Source organism: Propithecus coquereli, unplaced genomic scaffold (genome assembly GCF_000956105.1).
Source record: "Propithecus coquereli isolate 6110/MARCELLA unplaced genomic scaffold, Pcoq_1.0 Scaffold449, whole genome shotgun sequence".
NCBI classification, from domain to species: domain Eukaryota; kingdom Metazoa; phylum Chordata; class Mammalia; order Primates; family Indriidae; genus Propithecus; species Propithecus coquereli.
Genome location: NW_012150274.1, coordinates 188,713 through 211,870, shown reverse-complemented (window position 1 = coordinate 211,870; position 23,158 = coordinate 188,713). Strand labels below are relative to the sequence as shown.

Genomic DNA, 23,158 nt, shown 5'->3' with positions numbered 1-23,158 from the left:
GCCTCGCGATGCGGCTCTGTCCGGCTGGTGGGATGCCCCGTGTGCCGCGTCCACACCGGGGCTACGAGCCGACCGCCGGCACGGGGAGACAGGGGACTTGGGGACATTCTCACCTGCAGTGGCTGATGTGCCCGCCCCACTCGCCCGTCCTTCCTTGGGAGAGGATACGGCGGTGTCTGTGCCCAGGGGTGGGTGTGACCTGCCACTGGGCGAGAGAACGCACTGGATGCAGCACCAGCGGGGCCAGCAGGGCCACACCTGCGGCTGTACTCAGTCCCCCCACCCTCTTCTATATTGGGAGGGGGCCGCTGGCCCCAGCCTCGGGCCTCACTGGGGTCTGGCCGTCATGGTCCTCTGAGAGGTTGTCCTCGGCGCTGGGTCCCCACAGGTCTGCAGCTGCTCCAGCTTTGCAGCCATTTCCGGCCTGGCCTGGGCCGAGTGTTTCTCCATCAGCCGCTGTGAGGACAGGGAGGAGGCGTGTGCTACGGACGAGGCACAGGGCGGCTTCACGACCCGTGGACATTAGGTTGGGCCAGCTGCGCCGGGCCGGGGTCCCAGGGAAGGAGCCAATGTCGGGCAGGTCTCCAACCCCAGGGCCTCATTTGGCCATCTTCCAAGTGGGGCCGACAGCCCCTCCCTGCCTCCTGGAGAGGGCTGGACACCGCAGGGCTGGGGAGGGTGGCAGGTGCCTGGCGGACACGCAGGGAGGCCAGGGCTGGAGCCCCAGGAGTAGGAGGGGGGACGACCTGGGGCCAGCGGCACAGAGGACGCTGGGAGGAAAACCCCAGCTCGCGGCGGCTGTGGCTGGGGCCACCCAGCAGGCGCAGGGCCGGGGGCCAGAGCACCGGAGGGCAGCAGAGGTGTGGACGAGAGGGAGCAGGAGGGAGAAGGGGAAAGAGGGAAGGGCCGGGTGTGTCTGTGCCACTGTGGGTCTGAGGGTGTCTATGTGCATGCCCCCGCACGCGTGTACACACGTGTACATACACCCACACGTGTGCACACACTCCCTCCAGTTCCCTCGCTCTCCTGGGAGCGCCCCAACGTGCACTGTGAGTGCGCGTCCCCCCTTCAGTCACGGGGCCAAAGACAGAGAAGAAAGAGCCACTTTCCAAAGACCCGTCACACCCAGCCAGGTCCCAGCCACCAGCGCCAGGTCAGTGCCCTGCTGGTGGGGTTGCTGCCGCCAGGCCTGGCACCATCTCCCCCTTCAGGGCAGGTACTGGGCTGCCTGGCTGGCAAGAGCTGCCTATCTGACAGGGTTAAGTGGCACTGGCACAGGAAGACTGGGCAGGGACAGGCTCGGGAGCAACCTCGGGCTGTGGGCAACCCTGGCTCAGATGCCCAACAGACCTGGGACACAGTGGAGACAGTCGTCTGTGACCCGGCTCTGGTCCCGGGCAGGGGCACCACCAGCACAGGTGCCCCCAGGACACTTGTGGCCCAAATGTCCTGTTTCTACTCTGCTCTGCTTTCAGGTGGGTTCTCGAATGAACCTACCATGCCGGCCTCTGGCTCGCTTGTCCTTAGCAGGGGCAGGGCCCGCAGTTCCCTCCCAGGCTCGACTTGCGAGCTTCCCTCCCACCCTGACTCCTGCACAGAAGGGCGGGTGCGGGGCACCCTGCGAGGGCGGCCGGCTGACCTGCGGCTGGTGTCGGAGGAGCAGCCTGTCCAGGGCCATCTGCGTCTCCCAGGCCTCCCGCTGCGCCCGCTGCTGCAGAAGCGCCAGCGCCTGCCCCTGCGTCTGCTGGGCCAGCTGCCGCGAGAGGCCTGGCTCAGCTTCCCCGCCGGCGCCTCAGCCAGAGAGGGCAGGCCCCTCCTCGGAGGGTCACCCCGATGGACCCGCGTCCGGGCAGGGACCGTCCCTCAGCTGGCCCGCCTTGCTGTCCTGCGGGGGCTTCCCACCCGGCGGGGGAGGGCCAGGTGCCTGGGGCGACTCTGCCTCCCCCATGTCCGCACCCCCTCCTGTTTCTAAATTCTACAATTCTGTCCGCTCAGCCCCAGGGGGACAAAGGCTGCTCCCAGCTCACCCCAAACAGAAAGGCCTAAAGGGGGCACGGTGTCATCGGCCTGGGGCATACCTTCAGTGACTCGAGAAAGCTCAGGGACTTCCGCTGGATGTCGGCGAGGTGTCCGGCGCACAGGTCTCCAGGACGAGGCTCGCCAGGCTCCTGCTGACCTGCAGAGCCACGGGGCACAGCTGAGCCCTGGGAGCTCCCTGGCCTCCCCAGCGCCCCACAGCAGGTGAACACAGCCTCTCGGCCTGCAAGGAAACTGAGGCACAGAGCCCAGGCGTGCAGGCGGCCGGGTCCTGGGCTGGCTGATGACAACCACATCGAGAAGAGCCCCCGCCCTGCGTGTCCTGGGAGAGCTGGGAGTCACCTCATCCCCCCAGGTTTGTTCCGCCTGACCCCAGCCATGACCCCTTCCAGGACCAATGACCGGGGCTGTGGGCACCACAGAGGCCGAGGGCTCAGGCTTCGCCCCCAGACAGACCTGGGCCCCGGTCTCGGCCCCGTCACGCACTCATGGGTGACCTTGGACAAACCCTCAGGCAGTCAGAGCCTCTGTGGGGACACACGGGTTCCTGTCCTGGTGTTACGGTCCAAGGAGACAGCCTGATAGGCACTCAGTGGCGGCAGCTGTCGCCATCACTGATAGCCAGGGCAGCGATGACGGGTGGCTGTGCTTGGCACAAAGGCACGAGTCCGAGGGTTCTCGGAACTTCTGGGTTGTTCCAGAACATGAGTAAGAAACCTCCACCTCTCCCTTGGATTGTGGAGTCCCCAAGGGCAGCAGAGGGGGCTCCTCTATCCCCCTGGAAGTCCCCAGGAACCCCGCTCTGCCTGCATGCAGGGTTCCCCCGCCCCGTGCAGGAGAGGCAGTCAGAGCGCCCCTTCCCTGCCTGCCCTCGCCTGGTCCCGGCGAGCACCGCGGAGGAGGACCCTGAGCTCCCGCCCGGCTCCGCTGCCCAGGGAATGACATCTCAGGGGCTCGTGCGCCCCTCCCCAGATCAGAGCAGAGCATGGCGAGAGCGGTGCAAGAGCTATGAGCAGCAGCTGGGCCAGCTCCCGCGTGCCCACAGCAGTGGGGGAACCCCCGAGGCACCGAGACCAGGCGAGAAACGGGCGTTGGCCACCTAGTTCCTGGTGCCGGCACGCAGGATGGCTCCCCAGGGCCCCAGCTCGCCTGGCGCCCACTGGCCACGATGGGTAGTAAAGGCACTTTTAGATTGTTGGGTTTTGGTTAAAGTGTCAGTTCTCAGCTGAAATTCCTTTGCAAAGGAAGGGAGGAAAACCCACCCTTGCTTTTGTTCAGTGGCCTTGGGATGGTGCCCCAGGCCCCACCAAGCCCCTCCTGGCACCAGGAGCTTCAGAGGCCCGAGGACCCCGCAGATGTCCCAGCTGTGGGTCTGAGGAGGGGGCTCCTGGTGATCTCTGGCCACGTCACCAGGGAGGACCTGGGCCGCATGTCCCTGAGCCGTGAGCCAGCAGGAAGTGAGCTGTCCTTGAGCCGGCACGGCCCTGGCTGTCCGAGTGGCCGGCGGCCCCCAGAGACCACAGGAGTTCCCCGGTACGCTCCGCAGCTCCTCCGATGACAATAGCAAGGAGCCCCGAGCTCCCAGCGCCACCCACCACCCCGCGTGGGGATCAAGAAATGCTCAATGCGGGCGGCTGCTGTTACTGCGGCCGACGACAACGGTGGGGACAGGGTGTGTTCTCAGTTGTGGGGCTGGGTCCCAGGGAATCAGGCTCAGAGCAGAATGAGGCTGGCAGGACCCTGCCGCCGGGAGCCGCGAGTCTGAGAGCTGGAGCCCCTGTCCCATGCAGCGGCGGCAGCTATACCCGTTTCCATTTAAACTCAGAGCAAGTTTAAAGCACAAAACTCCACGCTTCAGTCTGCAGCCACCCACCCGGACGCCTGGTCTCAGGGGCTAAGCGGGGCTGGGGCTGGTTAGCACCTGGATGGGAGACCACCCGGCAGTACCGAGTGCTACAGGCTTTATAAACAACGAAGACAAAACTATGCCCTCGAGTCACGCTGGCCACAGTTCAAGGGCTGGGCAGCTGGTGGCCACCATATTGGACAGCCCAGAAGGCAGAACATTGCCCTCATCACAGAAAGGTCTCCAGGAGGTGTGGTCCTCATATATAAGTCTAGAAGGTTCTGCTGGACCGCTCTGTTCTCCACGTTTAGGTCTAGAAGCTTCCATTGGACAGTGCTGCCTCCAGGGGTAAGGGCTGTGCCCATGGTCCCCTGCCACCTGTCCTCCTGGGGCTGCTGGCACCTTCTGCCCAGAGGGTGGTGAGTGAGCCTGCCCTGACCTCACCCTGGAGGTGCTGGTAGGAGGGGCCAAACTCCTACGGTCAGGAACTGCCCTTGGCCCCCACGCAGCTGCCCCTCTGCCCCGCCAGCCTCCAGGAAGGACAGTCTGCAAATCCAGTGAGGTGGGGACAGAGCCCCGGTCCCAGCCTGTCCCTGGATCTCTCTGGGGGCCACTTGCTGGGTAGAGGAGAGGCCGTGCTCCGAGGGTGCTGCTCAGCTGCCCCCTGAGAAGGTCCTCCAGGAGGGGTCGGGCCAAGGAGGAGCCGGCTTGGAACCCGGGCCTGTGGGAGGCCGGAGCCCAGGACTGCCGCCGCTCCCTCCCGCTTCCCCAGGAGCCCCCATGCGGCAGGGGAGCCTGGCGCTCTGCTAACTGCCCCAGGCCTCTCTGCCACCAGCCGAGCCTGTAAGGAGGGTACAGGTTGTACCCGGGGCTGCTCCAGGCTGGGCGACCACGTTCACTCTGAACGCGCCTGCCCGCCAGCCTCTCCAGCGGCCAGCTGTGAGCGGGCCGCACCCCCAAGCTCAGAGCTGTTCTTCTGAGAAACTCAATGCACAAATAAGGACGAAACAGCGAATGGGCCCCACGCCTCCTCGGAGGCAGCACCTGCCCCTGGCGCTGCACTGCCCTGCAGCCGCCCTCCCGGAGCCCACACTGGGCAGCAGTACCCTGTGGTGCAGCCCACGTTTCACTGCCAGGACGAGGCTGGGCCTCAGTGTGCTCTGGACCACCGTGGGTGGCAGGCGGTGGGCACCCCCACAGCCAAGTGTCCTCAGCTGTAGCCCCGGGACAAAGATGCCGAAGTAGCCAAAGCAAAAACAGGGTCCTGGGCTGATGGGACAGTAAGGACACGTCCTGTGCGGTAGCTTGAGCCATACTTGGCGGTGCAGGAAGTGCAGCTGTTCCTGAAATGAGCCCGGTGGCCCTCGTCCGACCAAAACCCATCGCGACAGGCGCGACAAGAGCACAGAGCAGGCAGCGGGTCCAAAAAGCCTCCAAAAAACTTTAATACTGATGTGTGGATGCTGCCCACACGGAAGAGGACTTGTCCACCCTGCAGGACCAAGCTGGAGTGCTACGCAGTTGGGGGGGTCCCCAGCGGACCTCCCAGGCCCCCCAACCAGCCAGCCCAGGGCCTGCCTGCAGGCTCGCCCTTACCGCAGCTCGGGGTGGGCCAGGGCTTTGCAGGGCCGGCCCCTCTGGCCGACGGCAGCTCCTCCAGCTGCAGGGAGCTCCAGGCAGGGTCCGGTGGGGCTGGCGCGCCGGGTGAGCTGGGAGACACACAAGCACAGGCGTGAGCGGAGGCGGCATGGGGAGGAGGCAGGGGGCAGGGAGATCTGGGGCGAGTGGGAGGCAGCCCCCTCACTCAGCAGGAGTCCGGCCTCCCGTGGCCTGAAGCAGCCTTAGACTCACAAACAGTGTGTCCAGGGCGGGGCCCCAGGGCCAGCAAGGTGGCGGTGAGCAGGTGGCTCCTGTGTACTCGTGGGCACCGCAGTGCCCCAGGCCTGCTCGCTCGGGGGCTCTGGGCTCTGGCCAGAGGACCAGTGGCATCCCAGCAGGAGCGCAGGTGGTCAGCTTTGGGGTCACCGTTGGGCCCTGGGGCCAGGACCAGAGCCCCCTTTCCAGCATGTCTTCTCTGTCGCCTCTGCTGTCTACTAAGGGCGCTGCCCACGGCTGTCGCTGCCTCACACCACCTCCCATGCCGGCACCTGAGATGGCGGGTGACCTGTCTGTGGAGTACGTGGGCCAGGACCGAGCAGGCAGGCCTGGCCGCACTCGGACACCGCCCCCCCACCCCGCGCCTGGCCGACGCGTTCCGGTGATGGGGTTCAGGGCCGGGCGTGGCACTGGGCCCTTCCCCAGGCAGCAGCATCCATGGAGTGGGAGGGCCGCCAAGTGCAGGCGGCTACAGCCGCTGAGATGAGTGTTCTTGGGGGCACAGGGGATACTGTGCAGATGGGCACGTGGCAATGAGCACGGCCCCCGCCAACGTCCCGGTTCTCATAGGGGCCCAACAGGTGACTGAAATGGACGGTGCTGAGAGACCGGGGCACAAGACCCCAGAGCGGCAGCAGCCCCGGGGCTAAGACCAGAGACGCCAAGGCGGCCGGCGCTTCCTGGGAGCAATCCTGGGGCATGGTCAGTCGGATGCCCCCGGGTCCCTTCCCTTGGGGTGACTCAGAAACCAACCCGAGCAGCGAGCAGCGGCCTCGCCCTGGATCGTGGGTGTGGCGCTCCCACATGGGAAAGACACAAGCCAGAAGGCCCACCCTGGTCCTCGGACTCAAAGCAGGTGGAGTGACCAGAGGCCAGGCCCAGGTGGTGGCCATAGGGCTCCAAACCCCCGCGGCCCAGTGGAGGGCTGAGTGGGACTGTGGTTCTAGAGGGACCCGTCTGGGTCCACTGTCCTGGCCGCTCCAGGTCCTGGGAGTGCCCGGGAGCAAGGCTCCGAGCTGCTTCCCTAGTCCCCCCGCCAGCCCCCCGCCCCCGTCTGCAGGAGCTGGCCTGTCCTCGCAGGGCACGCGCCTCTTGCTGTCTCTCCACAGCCCCTCCAAGCCATGCCCTCTGCCCCGCGGGCTGTGCCAGGACACCGAGGTCTCTGTGCCGGGGTCTGGCCTGTGGGCGGATCTGGCTGGTCCACCTGGGAGCCTGGGCACTAAGCTCTCCAGGATCTCACAGCCCTGCCCCCTCTCAAGGGCTGGGGGAGGGGGTGTCGGCAGAGAAGGAGATGGCCAGGCTGGTGCCGCCCCCTCCTGGCCACAACAACTCGGCTCCACCGACTGGCCTGAGCCTGGGCAGAGGGCAGGTTGGGGGGTGGGATGGGGCCAACCCCAGGACCTGACACAGGTGCCAAGCCCCCCATCCCCTGAGGTCAAGGGGGCTTCTGGAGAGAAGGCTGATGGGGTTTCTGGAGGCCGGCAGGGTGGCATCAGGCTGGGGACATGTCCCAGCGGAAGTGGGCAGGGCAGCCCCATGTGGAGGGGCCACGTCAGGCACCCTCTCCCCAGCTGTGGGAAAACTTCAGAGTCAGAGGAGCAACCCCCGCTACGTGGATTCCGGGAGTGATGGCACCCGGACTGCAGTCCCCGCCCGCTGCCCTAGCTCCACACCTGCTCTCACTGCGCCAGGCAGAGGCGCGGCCCTGAGACGGCACCAGGCCTGTCCTCCTGACACTGCCTCCCCCAGCTTCTGGGTCGCGGTTCTGGGTTTGCGAGCCTGGGTCCCTGGGCTGCCCGGGGCTCCCTGCCCTGGGTGCTTCAGTCTGAGGACGGGGACAGGGAGGTGAGAGGGACACGCGCCTCTGTTGGCAAGCGGCGTGCAGGGCCACAGGAGAGCGGGCCGGGGCGGGGGGCTGGGGACCGGGAGGGGCTACTGCCCCTAGGAGGCCTGGGCGAGGAAGGAGAAGCCAGGCCGGGCAGGTGATGGGGTGGAGGGATATTTGGGGGCACCAAGGGGAGTTTTTCAGGAGAGGAAACCCGAACCCACTCATGAGTCCTGTGCTACAGCTGCTAAGTGGAGCTCGGATACCGCGAGGCGGCAGCTCTTTCGTGCAGACCGACCTACGCCGCGAGCACCTAACTCGGTTTCCACCATGCAGAGCCCCCCGTGGGCGAAGCTTCCTGGGCCCCACGCCACCCAGGGTTAGATTGGGCCGCAGGGCCTGGGCAGGCAGAGGAAGGCCAGAGTCAGTGTCCCCTGCACAGTCTGCCAGCAGCCAAGGAGACAGACATGCAGACAGCGTCTCCCGAGGGCGTGGAGCCAGTGCGGGGAGTGTCTGTTGGGAAACGCGTCCCGGGGGCTCGTTGCTCCGCAGCGGGGAGCTCAAGTTGCAGCCCACGGCTCACAGCCCCATCACAGAGGTGTCCAAGAGCCACCACCGACACGGGGTTCCCCCGCCTGGCTGGCGCAAGAGCTGTGACGCTGCCCCTCCAGCCCAGCTACACCCAGAGCCCTGCCCTCAGCCCCCCACCAGCACCAGAGGGAGACATCCTGGGGGCCATGAGTCCCTGATGGCTCAGGACACGGCCAGGGCCTGAGAGGGAGCTCGGGGCTTACCTCCCCGAAAGGGCGCTGAGGGCCTGGAGAGGGGCCACGTTCCTCTGTAGCCTCTTGTCCGGCTTCTCGCGCTCCTCCTCCGTGAAACCTTCGGGGAAGGAAAGCGAGACTTTACTCCCGTGAGCTGGCGGGAGGGAAGGAGCTGCGGGTTGAGGGGCTGGGGCAGGGGGGCGGGGGTGCCAGACCCACAGCAGAAGCGTCTGAGCTGGGCCAGACACGGGCCCTCTGCGGGAGGCAGGGCAGGGCAGCAGCCGGTGCAGGAGCAGCCTCAGGCCCCTCCGGCCAGAGGACCAGGCAGTGACATCACTGCTGCCACACCACGCGCCTGCCACAGAGGGCCAGCACGTGTTACCCTCAGACGCCCTGGACAGCTCTGCGCTATCATCCTCATATTCCCCTTTCCAAAGAGCAAGCCCAGAGCAGAGGGAAATGGGATCCTCGTTGCTCCAGCCCACGGGGCCCCTTGGCCACGGGTCGTCTGTGGCCTGGGTGCCAGCCTCACCTTCAAGCTTCCCCTTGGTGTGGGCCCTCAGGCACTCGCTCTGCTGCTGCTTCCCGTTGGGGCTCCATGGCAGTGTCTCCCCGTCCAACAGGTAGGTGGGGGGCGGAAGGGGCCGGACCTGCATGTCCACCCAGTCCTGGGGCGCACCTCTGTCCCCACTGGGCACCAGGGCTCCAGGGCAGGCTGCGGCGGCGAGCATAGGGGCAGCAGGCGCGGTGCTGGGGCGCGAGGGTGGCAGGTCCAAGGTCGGGCCTGGGACGGCGTCCAGCACCTCGGACCTGTGCAGTTTGGCGGTGAGGCTGTCAATCCGCTGCTTGAGGACATTGGCCGTGGTCTCCAGCGCCTGCAGCCGCGCCTGCTTGTGCCGGATGGGCAGGGGCCCGGACATGCCAAGACGCTTAGCCTCCTGGGGGTCCAGGTAGATGCACAGCCCCCGGGACAGGTCCTGGAGCTGCAGGTGGCCCAGGGAGGAGGTAGTCGGCAGCAGCACAGGGGCCCCATCTCGGCCGTCCTGGGTGCCTCTCATCCCCAGGCGCCCCAGGGTCTCAGCGTGGCTGCAGGCTCTGTTCAAACACAGGCAGAAGCTGCAGGGAGAGAAGTGTGGCTGGCTCAGCCCTGGCGGTGTGTGTACAGCACGCGTGCGCGGGGATGAGCACTGTGGTGGCATCTGTGACAGACCCAGCGGCTGCCTGCAGGGACCAGGAGCTGCTACAGCATCTGCAGGACAGCCACTGTCAGGAACAGGGAGCAAACGTGGGCCAGAGTGTGGGGACACGGGACCCGCCCAGTGCTGGCGGGTTGGACGGCGGTGCGGCGGCTACAGGGAACAGCGTGGCAGGTCCTCGGGGAGTGACAGACAGAATTAGCTCACGAGCTGGAGGTCCCACTTCTGGGTCCCAGATGGACCGCAACAGGGTCTCAGGGAGCTGTCTGTGCACCCGGCTTCCTGGCAGCCTCGTCCACACGAGCCAACCGAGGCAGCAGCCTCAGCGCCCACCAGGTGAGCACCTGGCATGATGCATCCAGGAAGGAAACCGACACACGCTCCACCGCGCCGCGTGGAACGAGCCGGACAGAAAGACCAGCCCTGTGAGATTCTGCTCACGGGAGGTCCCCGGAGGTGTCACATCCACAGAGACGCGAAGCAGAAGAGTGGGTGCCGGGGCTGGGGAGGGGGTGGGGAGTCGGTGTTTCATGGGGACAGTGTCAGTGTGTGGGAAGATGGGAAAGTTCCGGAGAGGACGGTGGTGACGGCCGCAGAGCATCGTAAACGTGCTTAGTGCCGCTGACCGTGCAGCTAAAAATGGCAAAGACAGTAAATGTTGAGTTACATGTCTTAGCGCCACTGTTAAAGGACACGATGAGGTGAGAGAGGGACCCGCAGCCTCTGGGGACCATGGGGACAAACCTCGGCCGCGGTTGGGCCGAGGAGCCGGCCGGGGGCTGCCTTTGGGGGCATGGGTGGCCTTGGCCTGGGTGGGGTGGCAGATGTGCTGGGTGTGTGAGCGCTCCCTCAGCCGTATACGCGCGACCCACATCTGGGCTCCCTGGGGGTGCACAAATGCAGACGCCCGGCTGCCCTGTGGACTGGAGTCTCTGGCTGCTGTCCCAGGATAAGCAGAATGAAACAAGGGGGCCAGAGAGGGGCTCCAGGGGCCAGGGAAGGGGTGTCCTGCAAAGGCCCGGGGAGCTGAGCCCCAAGTGCAGGTCAGGCTGCTGCCCCTCCCCCAGCACCAGCTGCCAAAGAGGCACCCGAGAGAGCCCCCACCCCAGCCCCCAGCCAGCCTCCCCCCGCCCGCCCACCTGGGCCAACGCGTGCGGGAAGCCTGGCCCCCCCAGCTCCGCGGCAGGTGGCGGGAATGGGGCCCAGTCACGGAGAGGCTGCCACTGGGCTGAGGCCCGCCATGGCATTCCACGGAGCCCTTCCCAGCGGGAGGGAGAGCGGGGAACACGGTCCCCCCTGGAGTGTGGGGGGGGCCCACTCCACAGTCGGGCCCACTGGGCTCGACTCCCCCAGCAAAGTGGAGGGAGGTCTCCAGACCCCCACGTGCATCCAGGGGAGGGGCCCGTTCAATTCAAACACACGGGAGTCGCAACATGACGAAACAGAAACAGAAACGCGTTGGCAAGGACGTGGAGTCCCCGGAATTCTCGTGCTTGGCGGGGGACGTAAAATGCCGCTCCTGCTGGGAAGACAGTCTGGAAGTGCTTCCCAAAGTCCCGTGCAGAGCTGCCACACGGCCTGGCAATGCCGCTCCCAGGCACGTACCCGAGAGAAAGAAAGACAGGTGTCCCAGCACGTACAGGACACCCGTGTTCACGGCAGCGTTATCCAAGCCGCCAAAAGTGGGAACGAGCCGTGTCCATCAACACGCGAGCGCATGAATAAAATGTGGTCTGTCCACAGAATGGAATGTTACTCGGCCGTAAAGGAAGCGGAATTCCCGCACGTGCTCGGCGGGGAAGACAGACCCGACCTCTGACCCCACTTATGTCAAACGTCAGGAACAGGCAGACGCAGACGGAAGTAGCAGCAGTTCCGAAGGCCGGATCGCCTGCGGGGTGCAGCGGCCCTCCCAGGAGCTGCGCCGTCATGGGGCAGTGGTGGGAGCCCCCAGAATGTCCCGCCACAGCCCCGCCCCGGCAGTGCAGCCCCGCCCCTCACACCCACCTGCCTGGGGCCTCCAGGTCCCCCAGCACCATGCCAGACGTCACCTTGCTCCACTCCAGCGCTGGTGACTCCCGGCTCCCAGGGGCCTCCAGGCCCTAAAGCAGGGGAGGTACAGTCAGACCCTCCCGGCCAGAAGACCCCAGAGCCCCATCTTTCAGCCTCGGAGCTGGGCCCTGGCCTCCACCGGGGGTCTCAGGCTGATTCCCTCAGACCCTTGCAGGGAATTGGGGGTCCCTGCTTTAGGGGCTGTGACAGAGCTAATGGGGTCCCCTCCGGAGCACCATCATACCCAGGTGGCAGGTGTTCAGGGATGGCTCGAGCACAGCCATAGGGAAGCAAGCTCTGCGGGAACATCCCCGGGACAAAGGTTCTTCTGTGCCCCTCGCCGGGGTTCCCCAGGGAAACGTCCACGGATGCATGCGTTTCTGACACAACTTGGCAGCGAGGCCACCTGGACCCAGGCCCATTGAAACCCCTGCCCCTGGCCACACCCTCCATCCATCCACTCCAGTGGGCACTGGGGGGTGTGGGGGGCGGCAGCCAGGGTCCTAAGCCGAGCTGAGCACCCTAGCTGCACCCACCCTGACACATACCCCAGACTGCGCAGAACTGGGGACAAAGGTCACGATGCCAGGGGAGGTCTGGGAAACCACGGGAACAGCTCTGCCAAGGACAGCCTCCCTCTGCTTCCTGTACACCTCCTGCAGCCTCTGCTGTCTCAGCTCCCGCGTCCGCGTGGCTGAGGCCTTCTCCTCCAGGGCCTGTCGCCGCCGCGCTTGTGCCTTCTGGCGCATGAACTCCCGCAAGGACTCGGAGCTGTGCTGGTGTCCCGCGAGCCCCCGGGGCCTCAGGCTCGGGGGCAGCCCGTCCTTCTTTCCGGATGGGCTCTGCGGGAGGCCATGCGAGGGCCTCAGCCAGGTGGGCCTGGCTCCCGAAGGAGGGGAGATGGCGCCTCTGCCCTTGCACGGGGCTCCGGCCCTCTGCACGGAGGAGGCGGGAGGGTTCGGCCTTTCCAGAGGGCTCCACGGCCCGGGGGCAGGGGCCTCGCCGTCTTCACAAGCTGCCCAGGTCCTCTGTGGACAGGCCCGCCCAGCCAAGGCACTCCAGGGCCTCTGGGGGGAGGGGCTCAGCTTCTCAGAGGGGCTTCCAGGCCTCTGGAAGGAGGAGTACTGTCCTTGGGTCGCCCAGACCCTCTGGGGACGGGAGGCCTGCCTGGCCGAGGCACTCCAGGGCCGCTGAGAGGAGGAGCCCAGCCTCTCAGAGGGGCTCCTGGGTCTCTGGAAGGTGGAATCCTGTCTTTGGGCCACCCAGGCCCTCTGTGGACGGGACTCCCACTTGGCTGGGGAACTCCAGGGCTGCCAGGCGTGGAAGCTCGTAGCCCTCACTAAAGAGGAGGGCTTCCCCTCTGTCACGGCCCCAGGACTCTTGCAGGAGGAGCTCTGTGCACCCGGGGCACTCCGGGGAGCCTGCCGCATCCTCCCTGCCACGTCCTGCAGCCACGGCTTCCGTGGCCCGAGCTCCCGCCCTCCCCTGGGGCCCTGGGCCAACTCCAGCCCAGCCTGGATCTGCCGGCGCAGGTCCCGTAGGATGGCCATGGCAGTGTGGATTGTCGCTGGCTGGTCGCGGGAGGCCAGGCTGGGCGTGTTCTCAGACACCTGCCGGTCGCTGCTGGCAGAGACAGGGCAGGGTGGCTGGGCACGGACAGGTGAGCCCTCGGTGGCTACAACTTTCCTGCTGTCCCCTGCAAAGACAGGCAGTCATAGAGCATCAGGAGCAGCCAGCGGGAAGGGAAGAGCGAAGCCAGCTCTTCCACCTAGAAGGGTGGCCCACGGGCGGTGGGGAGGCCCTCAGGCACTCGCTCGTCCCAGAGGCCCCCTAAGGGCAGGTGCTGCGTCTGGGGGCAAGGCTGTGCCGGGCACCTGGCATGGAGCCCCCAATCTGGACACATAACGGAGCAGGCATAGAGAGGTGGAGGGTCTCTAGGGGGGCCTGCCAGCCCCTTCCTGCACCCCTCCCATGGAGAAAGCCTAGATGCACACCCTGCCCCAGCAGCTGACCAGGGAGCCACGTAGTGACAGAGACCCTCTTCTTAGGCTTTAAAAACACTGATTTCCCAGGTCGCTGGTGGTGGCAGGTGTGGAGGGTGCCTGGCAGGCTGCTGGAAGAGGCGCCAACACCCCTCCTTCCAGGTGGCCTGGGGGCTGGGTGCTTCCTCCCCTGTGCCCACCCCCAGATGCCACAGCAAAGCAGGACGGGCCCATGGCAGAGGCACGGGGTACCTAATTCCGCGGCGAGGGCCGGGTCTCTTGAGCGTGCCTGGCTCTGGGGCCTGGGGAGGCCGGGAGGGGGCCCGAGCAGCAGCCTCACCAGAGCTTGTCCTTTTCTCCAGCCACAAACACCAACCAGCTCAGAATCTTAAACAGAGAAAACACACGCACACAGCTGGGGTACGCCGGCCCCGATGGGGAAGTCGGTGGTTCCACACCGCCCTGGGAGACCACTTCTCCCACTCCTGGAGGTGATCAGGGTGAAACTTCTCATGTCAACGCCCCTGTGGGGCAGAGCCAGACTCTCTGCCCCAGCCAGCCTGGGGCAAGGCTGAATCTCAGGGTGACCACGAACAAGTGACTTCTCTGACCCTTAGTCTCTCCTTCAGTAAAGTGAGGGTAATAAACGCTGTTCCCATAGCTTTGTTTGCAAAGCACTCGTCACAGGCCAGGCTCAGCACACGCTCAGGAAGTGCTGGCTGGCAGCAACAGCGCTGTAGTAAGGGGCCAGCAGCCCACGTAGCCGCCGCACACGCAGGGTTCAGGGTGGGCTAGGAGGCCATGCTGCTGTTGAGCGTGTGCGCTGAGCCCGAGGAAATTAATCTGTTTTTAAGCTGGAGAGAGTCGGCTGCTGCCGACAGGGCTGGGATCAATGAAGACTCCCAGGCTGGCAGGACAAGGGGTGCGGACATCGCGGAACTGAGCGATCCGGCACATCCCAAGCACAAATGAGCTTTCTTTAATAAACGCTGTCACATAATAAACATCATTTATCTCGGTTTTACTTCATAATCCCATATTATGCTCACCAGATGCCAATACTGGCCCCACCACCGTGACAAACCCGTCCACAAGGGCCTCAGCAAAGGCGGGAAGCAGTGGCCGGCGTCCAGCTCACACACGTGCACACATGCATGCACACACGTGTACACACACGCACACACACGCACACACGTGCAGCACCAGGTCCAGCTGGCTCTGCACGGCCAGGACCCCCTGCCACGGACCGCAGCCCCTCCCATGCACCTTCCTGGGGGCCAGCCCGGGGCAGAACCACTACGTGGCCATGCGGTCTCAGCCAAGACGCGCCCTTGCTCTCTGCAAGTGAGAGGGAACCCTGGCGGGGACTGTCCAGGCAGCTGACCACCGGGCAGGCTGCCAGACTGAATCAGGCGCCTCCCTAGCGCTCCCCCGGGGTCAGCACCCTCCTCAACCTGCCCTGAACCTGCCATCAGCTGCAAGCCTGAAGCTCTCTCCAGAAAGGGGAATGGGCGACGCAGAGCCACACCCCTGAGCCACGCTGGCTCCAACTCTCCTAGGACAGGACTCCAAGGCCACCCCTACTAGGATAGGCTCCCAAGGCCCTGCCCCGTGCCCACGCCCACTTTAAGATAGGAACCCCAAGGCCACGCCCTCCGAGCCATGGCCTCCCAACACCACGCCCTCTCTAGGGCAGGACCCAAAGGCCACGCCCCCATGATCACACCCACTTTGGGCTATGACCCAAGGCCATGGGCCACGCCCCCTGCAGGACAAGATCTCAGGGCCTTGTTCTCCTAGGCCACGCCTATTTTAGGACAGGGTTCCAAGGCCACACCCACTCCAGGACAGGGTCCACAAGGCCCCCCAGAAGGTTAAGAGTGCGGTCTCAGAAACCCCAGGTTGGGGTTAAAGCCTGGCTCTGCCTCTCATCAGCTATGGGCTCTGGGAAAGTGATTTAATGTCCCTGTGGCTCAGTTTCCCCATCTGCAAAACAGGCAGCAAGCAGTCACTAGCATTATAGGAGCGCTGGCTCGGGGTGGAGTCGAAGGCCAGAGCTGAGGCCAGCTAGCCATGCGGCGGGCTCCAGGTGGGCCTGGGCGGGGGGCAGGCCCGGTGCGGTCGGGCTCCCAGCAAGGGCCCCCGTCCTAGCCCTACAGCTGCTCCACAGCACACAACTGGCTCTGTCCCTCCATGGCCCCTGGGCAGGGGCTGCTGCCCCCAGGCCCTCCATCACCCGCCACTATTATCGGCCTCCCCATTAGCCCGCCAGAGGGGCCCTGGTCGATGAATGGGTCCTGATGGGCACATTTTTTTCTTCCGTTGAGCAGTTTAATGGCAATTAATTCTTTTACGAGAGGATTTTTAATCTGTGGAAACGGATGAAGTCCCCAAGTGCCCTGTCAGGGTTCCGGGGCAGCCTAATCTATGATAAAAAATGCAAAGTGAGGTGGTATAATCTGAAATTAAATATCAGGCTTCATTTTCCTCCAGCCCGGATGGATGAATATTTTATAACTATTGTGATTTAATTTTTTGTTAACTACAGCAAATTTCTAATTCATCCAATTCCCAAGTCCGGTGGCTCTGACCTCTGAACCCAAACTCATCTCTCCTTAGCGCAGCTGTGACTTCCGCGTGACAGGGACGAATGGTCAACACCACCAGGGTGACGCGGCGGTTACGATGATGAATGTGGCCCCTGGCACGGCCTCTGACCCCGTGTCAGGCAGAAAGCAGGTCATTTTTCAAGCAGGACATTAAAATAAAACAAACCAAGAGGCTGGGGGAGGGAGGAGACAACCACGTAGAAAATTGTCGTATTTTATGTTTTTGCAGGGGCCTTCCGGAACCTTCCTGGTGCCTCCAGCATCCCTCCCCCTTGGGTCCCAGTGTGGGTTTTTCTTCCTCTCCTGTATCACCGCTGGCTCAGCTGAAAGAACACATCCGACCTGGGCCGGGCGGCCCTGCGAGCTCCCGCCTCACGTGAGCCCCACGCCAGCGCCACAGAGGAGGCAGGTCCTGGTTCTTTCCGGCAGGCGCCGCTGCTCCGCCCCAAGCGGGACAGTCTGACAGTTCTGGGCAGCAACGGGCACCAGCACGGACAGAGCACACACCAGCCGCTGCCTACCCCACAGTCCCGGGGCTGTGGTCGCAGACAGTGTAGGGAAACTGAGGCATGGAGAGTCACAGGGGCAACTCCCGCACTGCACCCCAACAGCGCCTGCTGCCCACACTTAGATTAAGGGTCCCACAGAGCTGACAGCCCAGTCTGAGGTGTTCTCCCTGCCTGGGGGGCCCTTGGTGGTGTCCCCAAAACCCCATGGTTTGGAGGTCCCAGAACCCAGGCCCGGAGGCTGGGCTTGGACGAGGTGTGGCGCCAGGTACCCGGCTGGGCTCTCAGGTCAGGAGCACAGGCCTGGAGCTCGAGGGGTCAGGGGTCAGGGCCCAGCCCGGCCCTGCCTGTGTGGCCAGGGGCATGTTGTCCCACCTCCCCATCCTCAGCTTCCTCGTCTACGGATGGGAGCACACCTCCCGCCTCGGGAGCAGTGGGGGTCCGTGAGCTAAAGCCCACGGAGCACTTGGCACACACCACGGGCGCTGAGCAGCCCCGCCCTGACCTGGAAGACGCGCCAAAGGAAAGCTCCGGAGGGATTGTGCCGCCTCCATCCCACCGTTGCCCGCAGCCACAGCAGCCCTTCCCTGCGGTGGACGGACCCAGCCCCGGTCCGTCCCACAAGCCCAAAACCTGCACCCAGGTTGGGCAGCGGAGTCTTGGTAGGGCGCCAGCACCCTGCCCAGTCCTTAGGGAGGAGACACCTGAGTTAGAAACTCCTCTGTGACCGCCGGCTCACCACCAACAGGACACTTAGTAGAACTCTCCGGACACGTCTATGAGATTAATCGCCACACACATGCCGGCTGACTTGCAGCCCCGGGTGACCGCTCCGGTCCCCAAAGCTGCTGGACAGAGCAGGAGCCACCCGAGGCCTTTTCCTACCCCCACGTGCTCTGGTGAAAGTGGATGCTCTGGGCTTGTCCCGGCCCGGGCTGGACAGGCCACCTTGCTCCCTCGACCAGCCGCTCCACAGCTTGCCCAGTGGCGCTGTGCAACACAGAGCGCACCCCGCGCTTGACCGGGCACCAGTGCTGCCCCGCCACGCCGGCCCTGCCAGCGTCTGCGGACGCCCTGAGGAGCGGCGAGCTACCAGCACGTGATGCCGCGCGGCCGAGTGGCCTCCCGTCCTCACAGCCTCACCCGGCCTACGAGGTCGAAAGGACAGCTACCAGCACCTGGGGGCTGTGGACTCTCGCTGCGTCACCAGGGACACCCCTCCTCCCAGGAAGGGACCACCCGCTGCTCCAGCGGTGGCCAAGGTCGCCAGCTGCCCGGGACACTGACGCTGACACTCAGGCCAGGCCCCTGTGCACGCAGCGGTCCAGGTGGCTGCTGGTAGCTGGCCAGCCCGGTACCAGGAGCGGAAGCCATCTGCCCACCTGGGGAGCTGGGACCATAAACCTGCCCCCCTGGCCCGGCCAGGGCCTCGACGAACAGCTCTCACCTTTGTCTTTGGCAGCTCTTCTGGGGGCGGGTGACTTGGGGGCCTTCTGTCTTTTGCAAGAACCGCTTGTGGCCCTTTTGGTTTTTTCCCTTAGAGCTTCGGCTAAGGAGAGAGAAGGGAAGGGAAGGCGGAAGGGTGAGTACGGAGACACCACGAGGCAGCTGCCACGCAGCCACACGCGGGCCACTGCGGACGCAGCCCCTGGAGCAGCGCAACTCACGGTCCCGCTCCCTGGTGCCGCTCCCTGGTACCAGGGTGGGCAGCTGAGTGCAGGCGCCAGGGAGCCACATCCGTTACATTCCCCCAGTGCTCTGCTTGGGGACAGCCACCTGGGGACCCTTCTCCAGGGGCCGAGCGTGCCACCCCCTCCTTCGCGGTACACCTGACTGTGCACCAATTCCCTCCCGGGTGCTGGCGGCCATCCCTCCAGGCCCAGAGGCCCTGAGGACAAGAACCAGTCTCCCGCCACCATGTCCCAACACCCGGCTTGAGGCCTGGGCCACAGGCACCATGACTGTCTGCTGAGCGAATGAATGACTGAAAGAGACCAGTCCTGAGTGAGCCCACGGCGTGGGGCCAGCCGGACTGAACATTGCTCAGGCTGGGGACGAGGAGCCAGGACTGAGTGGGGGGCCTTGGCACTGTGGGGTCCCCCTCCGGCTGAAGAGGGAGGAAACAGAGACCCTGAGAGGTGCAGAGTTTGCCCGAAGTCCTGCAGCAAGCGCAGTGGCCAACCAGAGTGGACCGGCTCCCAGAGGCTTCTGGTCACCTCTCCTGGGCCGTTTGACCTCTCTGGTCCCTGTGCGTTGCGGGGGAGGGGCTGCATCCGGAAAGCACCAAATGGTCAACCAGACAGCAAGCTGCGCGGCGTGAGGGGGCTGTGCCCCCCGTGTCCAGTGGGTGTCCCACGGGCCGGGTGCGTGGAAGATGACTCTGGTCCAGAGTCTCCAGACACCACTCAGTCCAGGCCTCAGCCGGTCCCTCGGTTGTCCGGGCCCCAACCCCGCCGGCAGGAGGCCCTGGCGCTCGCAAACAATACCACTTATGGGATCCCTGGAGTCTTCAGACCCTTAGAGACAGGTCAGAAACGTGGGGGTGGGGAGGGAGTCAGTGCTTCGTGGGGACAGTGTCAGGCTGGGGAGACGGAGCGTCTGGACAGGAGGGTGGTGACGGCCGCACAGCGTGAATGTGCTCAATGCCACGCCCGGCTTCTGAGGGGTTCTGAAACCAGGAGCGTGAAAACCGGAGACTGCCAAGAGCCAGCGATCAATGGACCTGCAACTGAGGTCCCGAGTGACCGATCGCCGGGTCCTAAACTTGACTCATGGACCCCGGCAGCCTCCCTGGGGCAGGGACAGTGACCAGCTGGGTGAGCGGACACCACGGGGGTCCTCCTGGGAGGAGGAGGGGAAACCCGGGCGTGCTCGCTGGGAAGCACGGTGGATCGGGGACGGGCGGGGGGGGCTGCCACCGTGGGAGCAGCTGGTGGGCGTGGGGCAGGCCAGAGCGGGGCTCGGGGAGGTCTGGCTGTCAGTCAGCCAGCCCCAGTCCCTGCCTGCGTCTGCACCTGGCACACATGTGGCATGGGTGGGACTCGCCCAAACGCACACCTGTGGCTGTTGCCCAGCGGGGCCCCCACTGGAGTACAGCCTTCACCCTCCACCCACCCACCACGGCCACGCCACGCCACGGGATGGGCGACGATCGCTCCCTGGACAGGCCCCGGGGGCCTGACTCTCCCCTCATGGCCCTCACCACCCCAAGGAAAACCACACTATTCCCCTGCGCTGAGAACCAGAATCTGCGGGCGCGGGGGAGCCCTGGAAACCCCTCTGCTCCCAAGCCCCCTCCCCCGCCATGGTGGGGCTCCAGAATCTCACGGGGGATTTTGTCTCTCCGGACCGTGGACAGACTCCCTCACCCGTTCCGCACCCTGCGACAGAGCGCGCCTGCTCGAGCCCAAACGCGCCGTCTCTCCACACTCAAACCCTCAGACGGCTCCTGCGGCCCAGGGACGAAGTCCATGTCCCTCGCGAGATGCTCCTGTCATCCTCACCATCCTTGCCCTCCCGTCTGCTGAATGAAGGTGTGAGCAAAACCTAGTGGTGCCCTCAGCCCCTGGACGCTGCCCAGCCCGTCTGGAAGTGTGCAGACCCACTGCTGACCCTTCCGTTCCGGCGCTGCCCGGGCAAGACAGGGCGTCTGTGGCCGGATGGGACCATGCAGGAAAGACCTTGCCTACCTTGTGCAGAACTTTCAGCAGGGAGACGCCCTGCCCAGCTCCCTGCCCTTCGGGGCCTGCCTGGATTCCTCCCCCGCCGCCAGCGAGGCAGAGGGTGAGAACGCAGGCTCCCGAGGACAGCGGGCTGCCTCCAAGTCCCCACTTGGCCCCTTTCCAGTAAGGTCCTCCCTGACCCTCAGTGTTCTCGTCTGCGAGTGGGGCTCGGCACGTGCTGTCCACACTGGGGCCTGAGCATCCAGCCCGGAGCACCAGGACGGCCACCACAGGACCATCCACCCAATGCCTGGTGCTAGGAGACCCTGGAGGGCTCTGGCCCCTGGCGGGCGGACACCTTGTCTTCAAATCTGCGCTCAGCCGCAGGATGCGGAGCCTGGGGCCGAGTGAACGGAGGGGCGGTGTGGGAAGAGACTCCAGGAAGAATTTCCAGGAAAAGGCCCCAGTTTGGCAGCGTCCAAAGGCCTCTAAACAGCAGATCTGCCCAGCGCCCCGGCCTGGGTGCATCACGGGGCCACCCCACAGGCAGCGGCGCTCAGCCGGGAGGCCGGCATCTCGTTTGGACGGCGGTGTCACCGCGCCTGTGGCGAGTGGGCTTTGCGGTTTGGACCACGCAGCTCGGGAAAGGGGGTAACAGCGCGTGTGTCAGATCGTCAAGTGCCAGCCAGGGCGCCTTGCGGGGAGGGGACACGGGAAACAGGGCGGCTTTTACCGCACTCCTCGCGCATCTGCACTTTCCCCAAACGCACACTGCCGTAAAAACAGTCACAAAGGACAAACCCTGTGCGATTCCACTCATGGGAGGTCCCCAGAGACAGGAGGTGGGATCGTGGGCACCAGGGCTGGGGTCGGGGAAGTCGGTGCCTCACGGGACAGTCAGCCTGGGGAGATGGAAAGTTCTAGAGATGGAGGGTGGCGGCGGCTGCACAACCCTGTGAGCGTGCTTAATGCCACTGAACAGCACTTTGAAAATGATTGGGTTGGTGCGTTTTATGCTGTTATTTTGCCAGAATTTTTTTTAAAAACAGAAGTTATTATCTTAAAAATAAAAGAAGGAGAAAAACATCTCCCCTGCCTCCTGGGGAAGAGTCAAGCTCCTAGACACAGGATTAGGTCTCCGCCTCTGTCCCAGCAGAGAAGCTGTTTAGAAACTTTTTTTTTTCAGAGACAGGGTCCGGCCCTGTGGCCCAGGCTGGGGTACGGTGACAGATCGCAGCTCGCGGCAGCCGCCAGCTCCCGGGCTCAGGCGACCCTCCCGCCTTGGCCCCCGGAGTGCTGGGGCTGCCGGTGCCACCGCGCCTGGCCTAGGAGCTTTTCAAGTCGCCACCCCAGCCCTGCCCCCCAGGGCCAGGACTCACGGGAGGGAAGGAGATAAGACTCGGGGTCCCGTGCTGGCTTCTCAGGGTGCTCCCGACCTGAGTCCCCACAAACCTGCCGCTTGCCTGCTAACCTCTCGTGCAGCCCTCCAGGCCAGGGACCAGGGGTCCTCCTCGCCCACCCGCAGGCCCTCCGTGGCCCCCAAGGCACCCTTCCTCGTCTCCACAGCTCCCCAGCCGTCTCCACCAATGAATCGGATCACCCTCATCCTAAACCCAGCTCGGAACCGTCTCCCTCGTGGCCTCTAATCCCTGTCTCGGGGCCACGCTGCACACGCCTCCCGTGTACCCAGCACAGCCGACCCTGCCCGCGCTCCACCCTCCCGACGGCCTGGCCGCCCCCGCCCCCCGCCAGCAAAGCTGCCACTGACCTGGGTGCTGGGGGGCTGGAAGGACGTTTGTCACCTTGCGGGTCTTCCTCCCGAGCACCTGTGGGGAAGCTCTGCAGAGGCCGGAGGCGCTGGAGGGCGCCGTGGTCCCCAGGGAGGCGCAGCTCCCCTGCCACCGCACCTGCGCCCGGATCTTGTCCCTCAGCTGCTCCAGCCGCAGGTCGCTCTTTCTGGGCTGCCGCTGGGGCCCCAGCGCCTGGGGCGGCCTCTCCTGCCAGGGCCCACGGGGAGGCACGCATGGCTTGTGGCCCCCTGAGGAGCCAGAGAGGCGGCCCGATGACACTGAGCTGTCCCCATCGCTGGCCTCCTGTCCTGTGGACCATACGGGCAGGCTGCGGAGCTCCCCCCGGGGGCCTGGCTCCTCAGTGTGGTCAGAATGGGCCACGTGGGGACCTGCCTGGACTGGGCCTGGCTGCTGGGAGGGCCCAGGCCGCCTCCGGGCAGCCATGAGGTCATCCTCAGCCGCGGGTGGACGCAGCCCGTCTTCCCTGGGGAGAGAGCAGCAAACTTGTGGTCAGGCGTGGAGGCCCCGAGGTGCTGAGCCCGTGGTCCCCGGCGCCCCTGCTCCCTGCTCTTCTGGCTCCGAACGCCCACGGCCAGGGAAGGAAGAGGGGCCATGCCGGGACACTCTCTCCAATGCTGGCCACAGTCCTTTCAGGTAGGTACCATGACCACCCTGCCCTACAGATGGGGAAACTGAGTCTGGGGAGGCCAGACTGCTGCCCGAAGGCACAGGCAGGGCAGCACCCCCTGGTCCTGACCCCACGGCCTCAATCCTTTCACCGAGCCGCTGCCCTCTGCAGAAGGCGTGGCATCCGCCGGCCGTGCGCCCCGCCAGGTGTGCCCGCACACTCTCCTGGGCACACAAACACTACCTGGGCTGGCTGCTGGCCTTCCAGGCAACTGCTCTCCTCAGGGCCCTGGGGGAGAAGGGGCCCTGCCTCTGGCTGCCCCTGGGGCATGGTTGGAGTGTGTCCCCCAGGCAGGCAGGCAGTAGGCCCAGGACCGGGGTCGGCAT

The 23,158-nt window shown here is 65.3% G+C and overlaps 1 protein-coding gene across 1 annotated transcript; it reads right to left on the bottom strand.

Moving 5' to 3' along the window:
• Positions 1-327: 327 nt before the first annotated feature.
• On the bottom strand, positions 328-23,158 carry LOC105818643. The gene is given in 14 exon segments (XM_012654721.1): positions 328-456; positions 1,640-1,753; positions 2,079-2,176; positions 5,426-5,592; positions 8,378-8,465; positions 8,880-9,463; positions 11,551-11,645; positions 12,144-13,291; positions 13,830-13,964; positions 18,140-18,235; positions 20,658-20,751; positions 21,152-21,156; positions 22,123-22,623; positions 23,005-23,158. Coding segments are annotated over 14 exon segments (3,408 nt in total).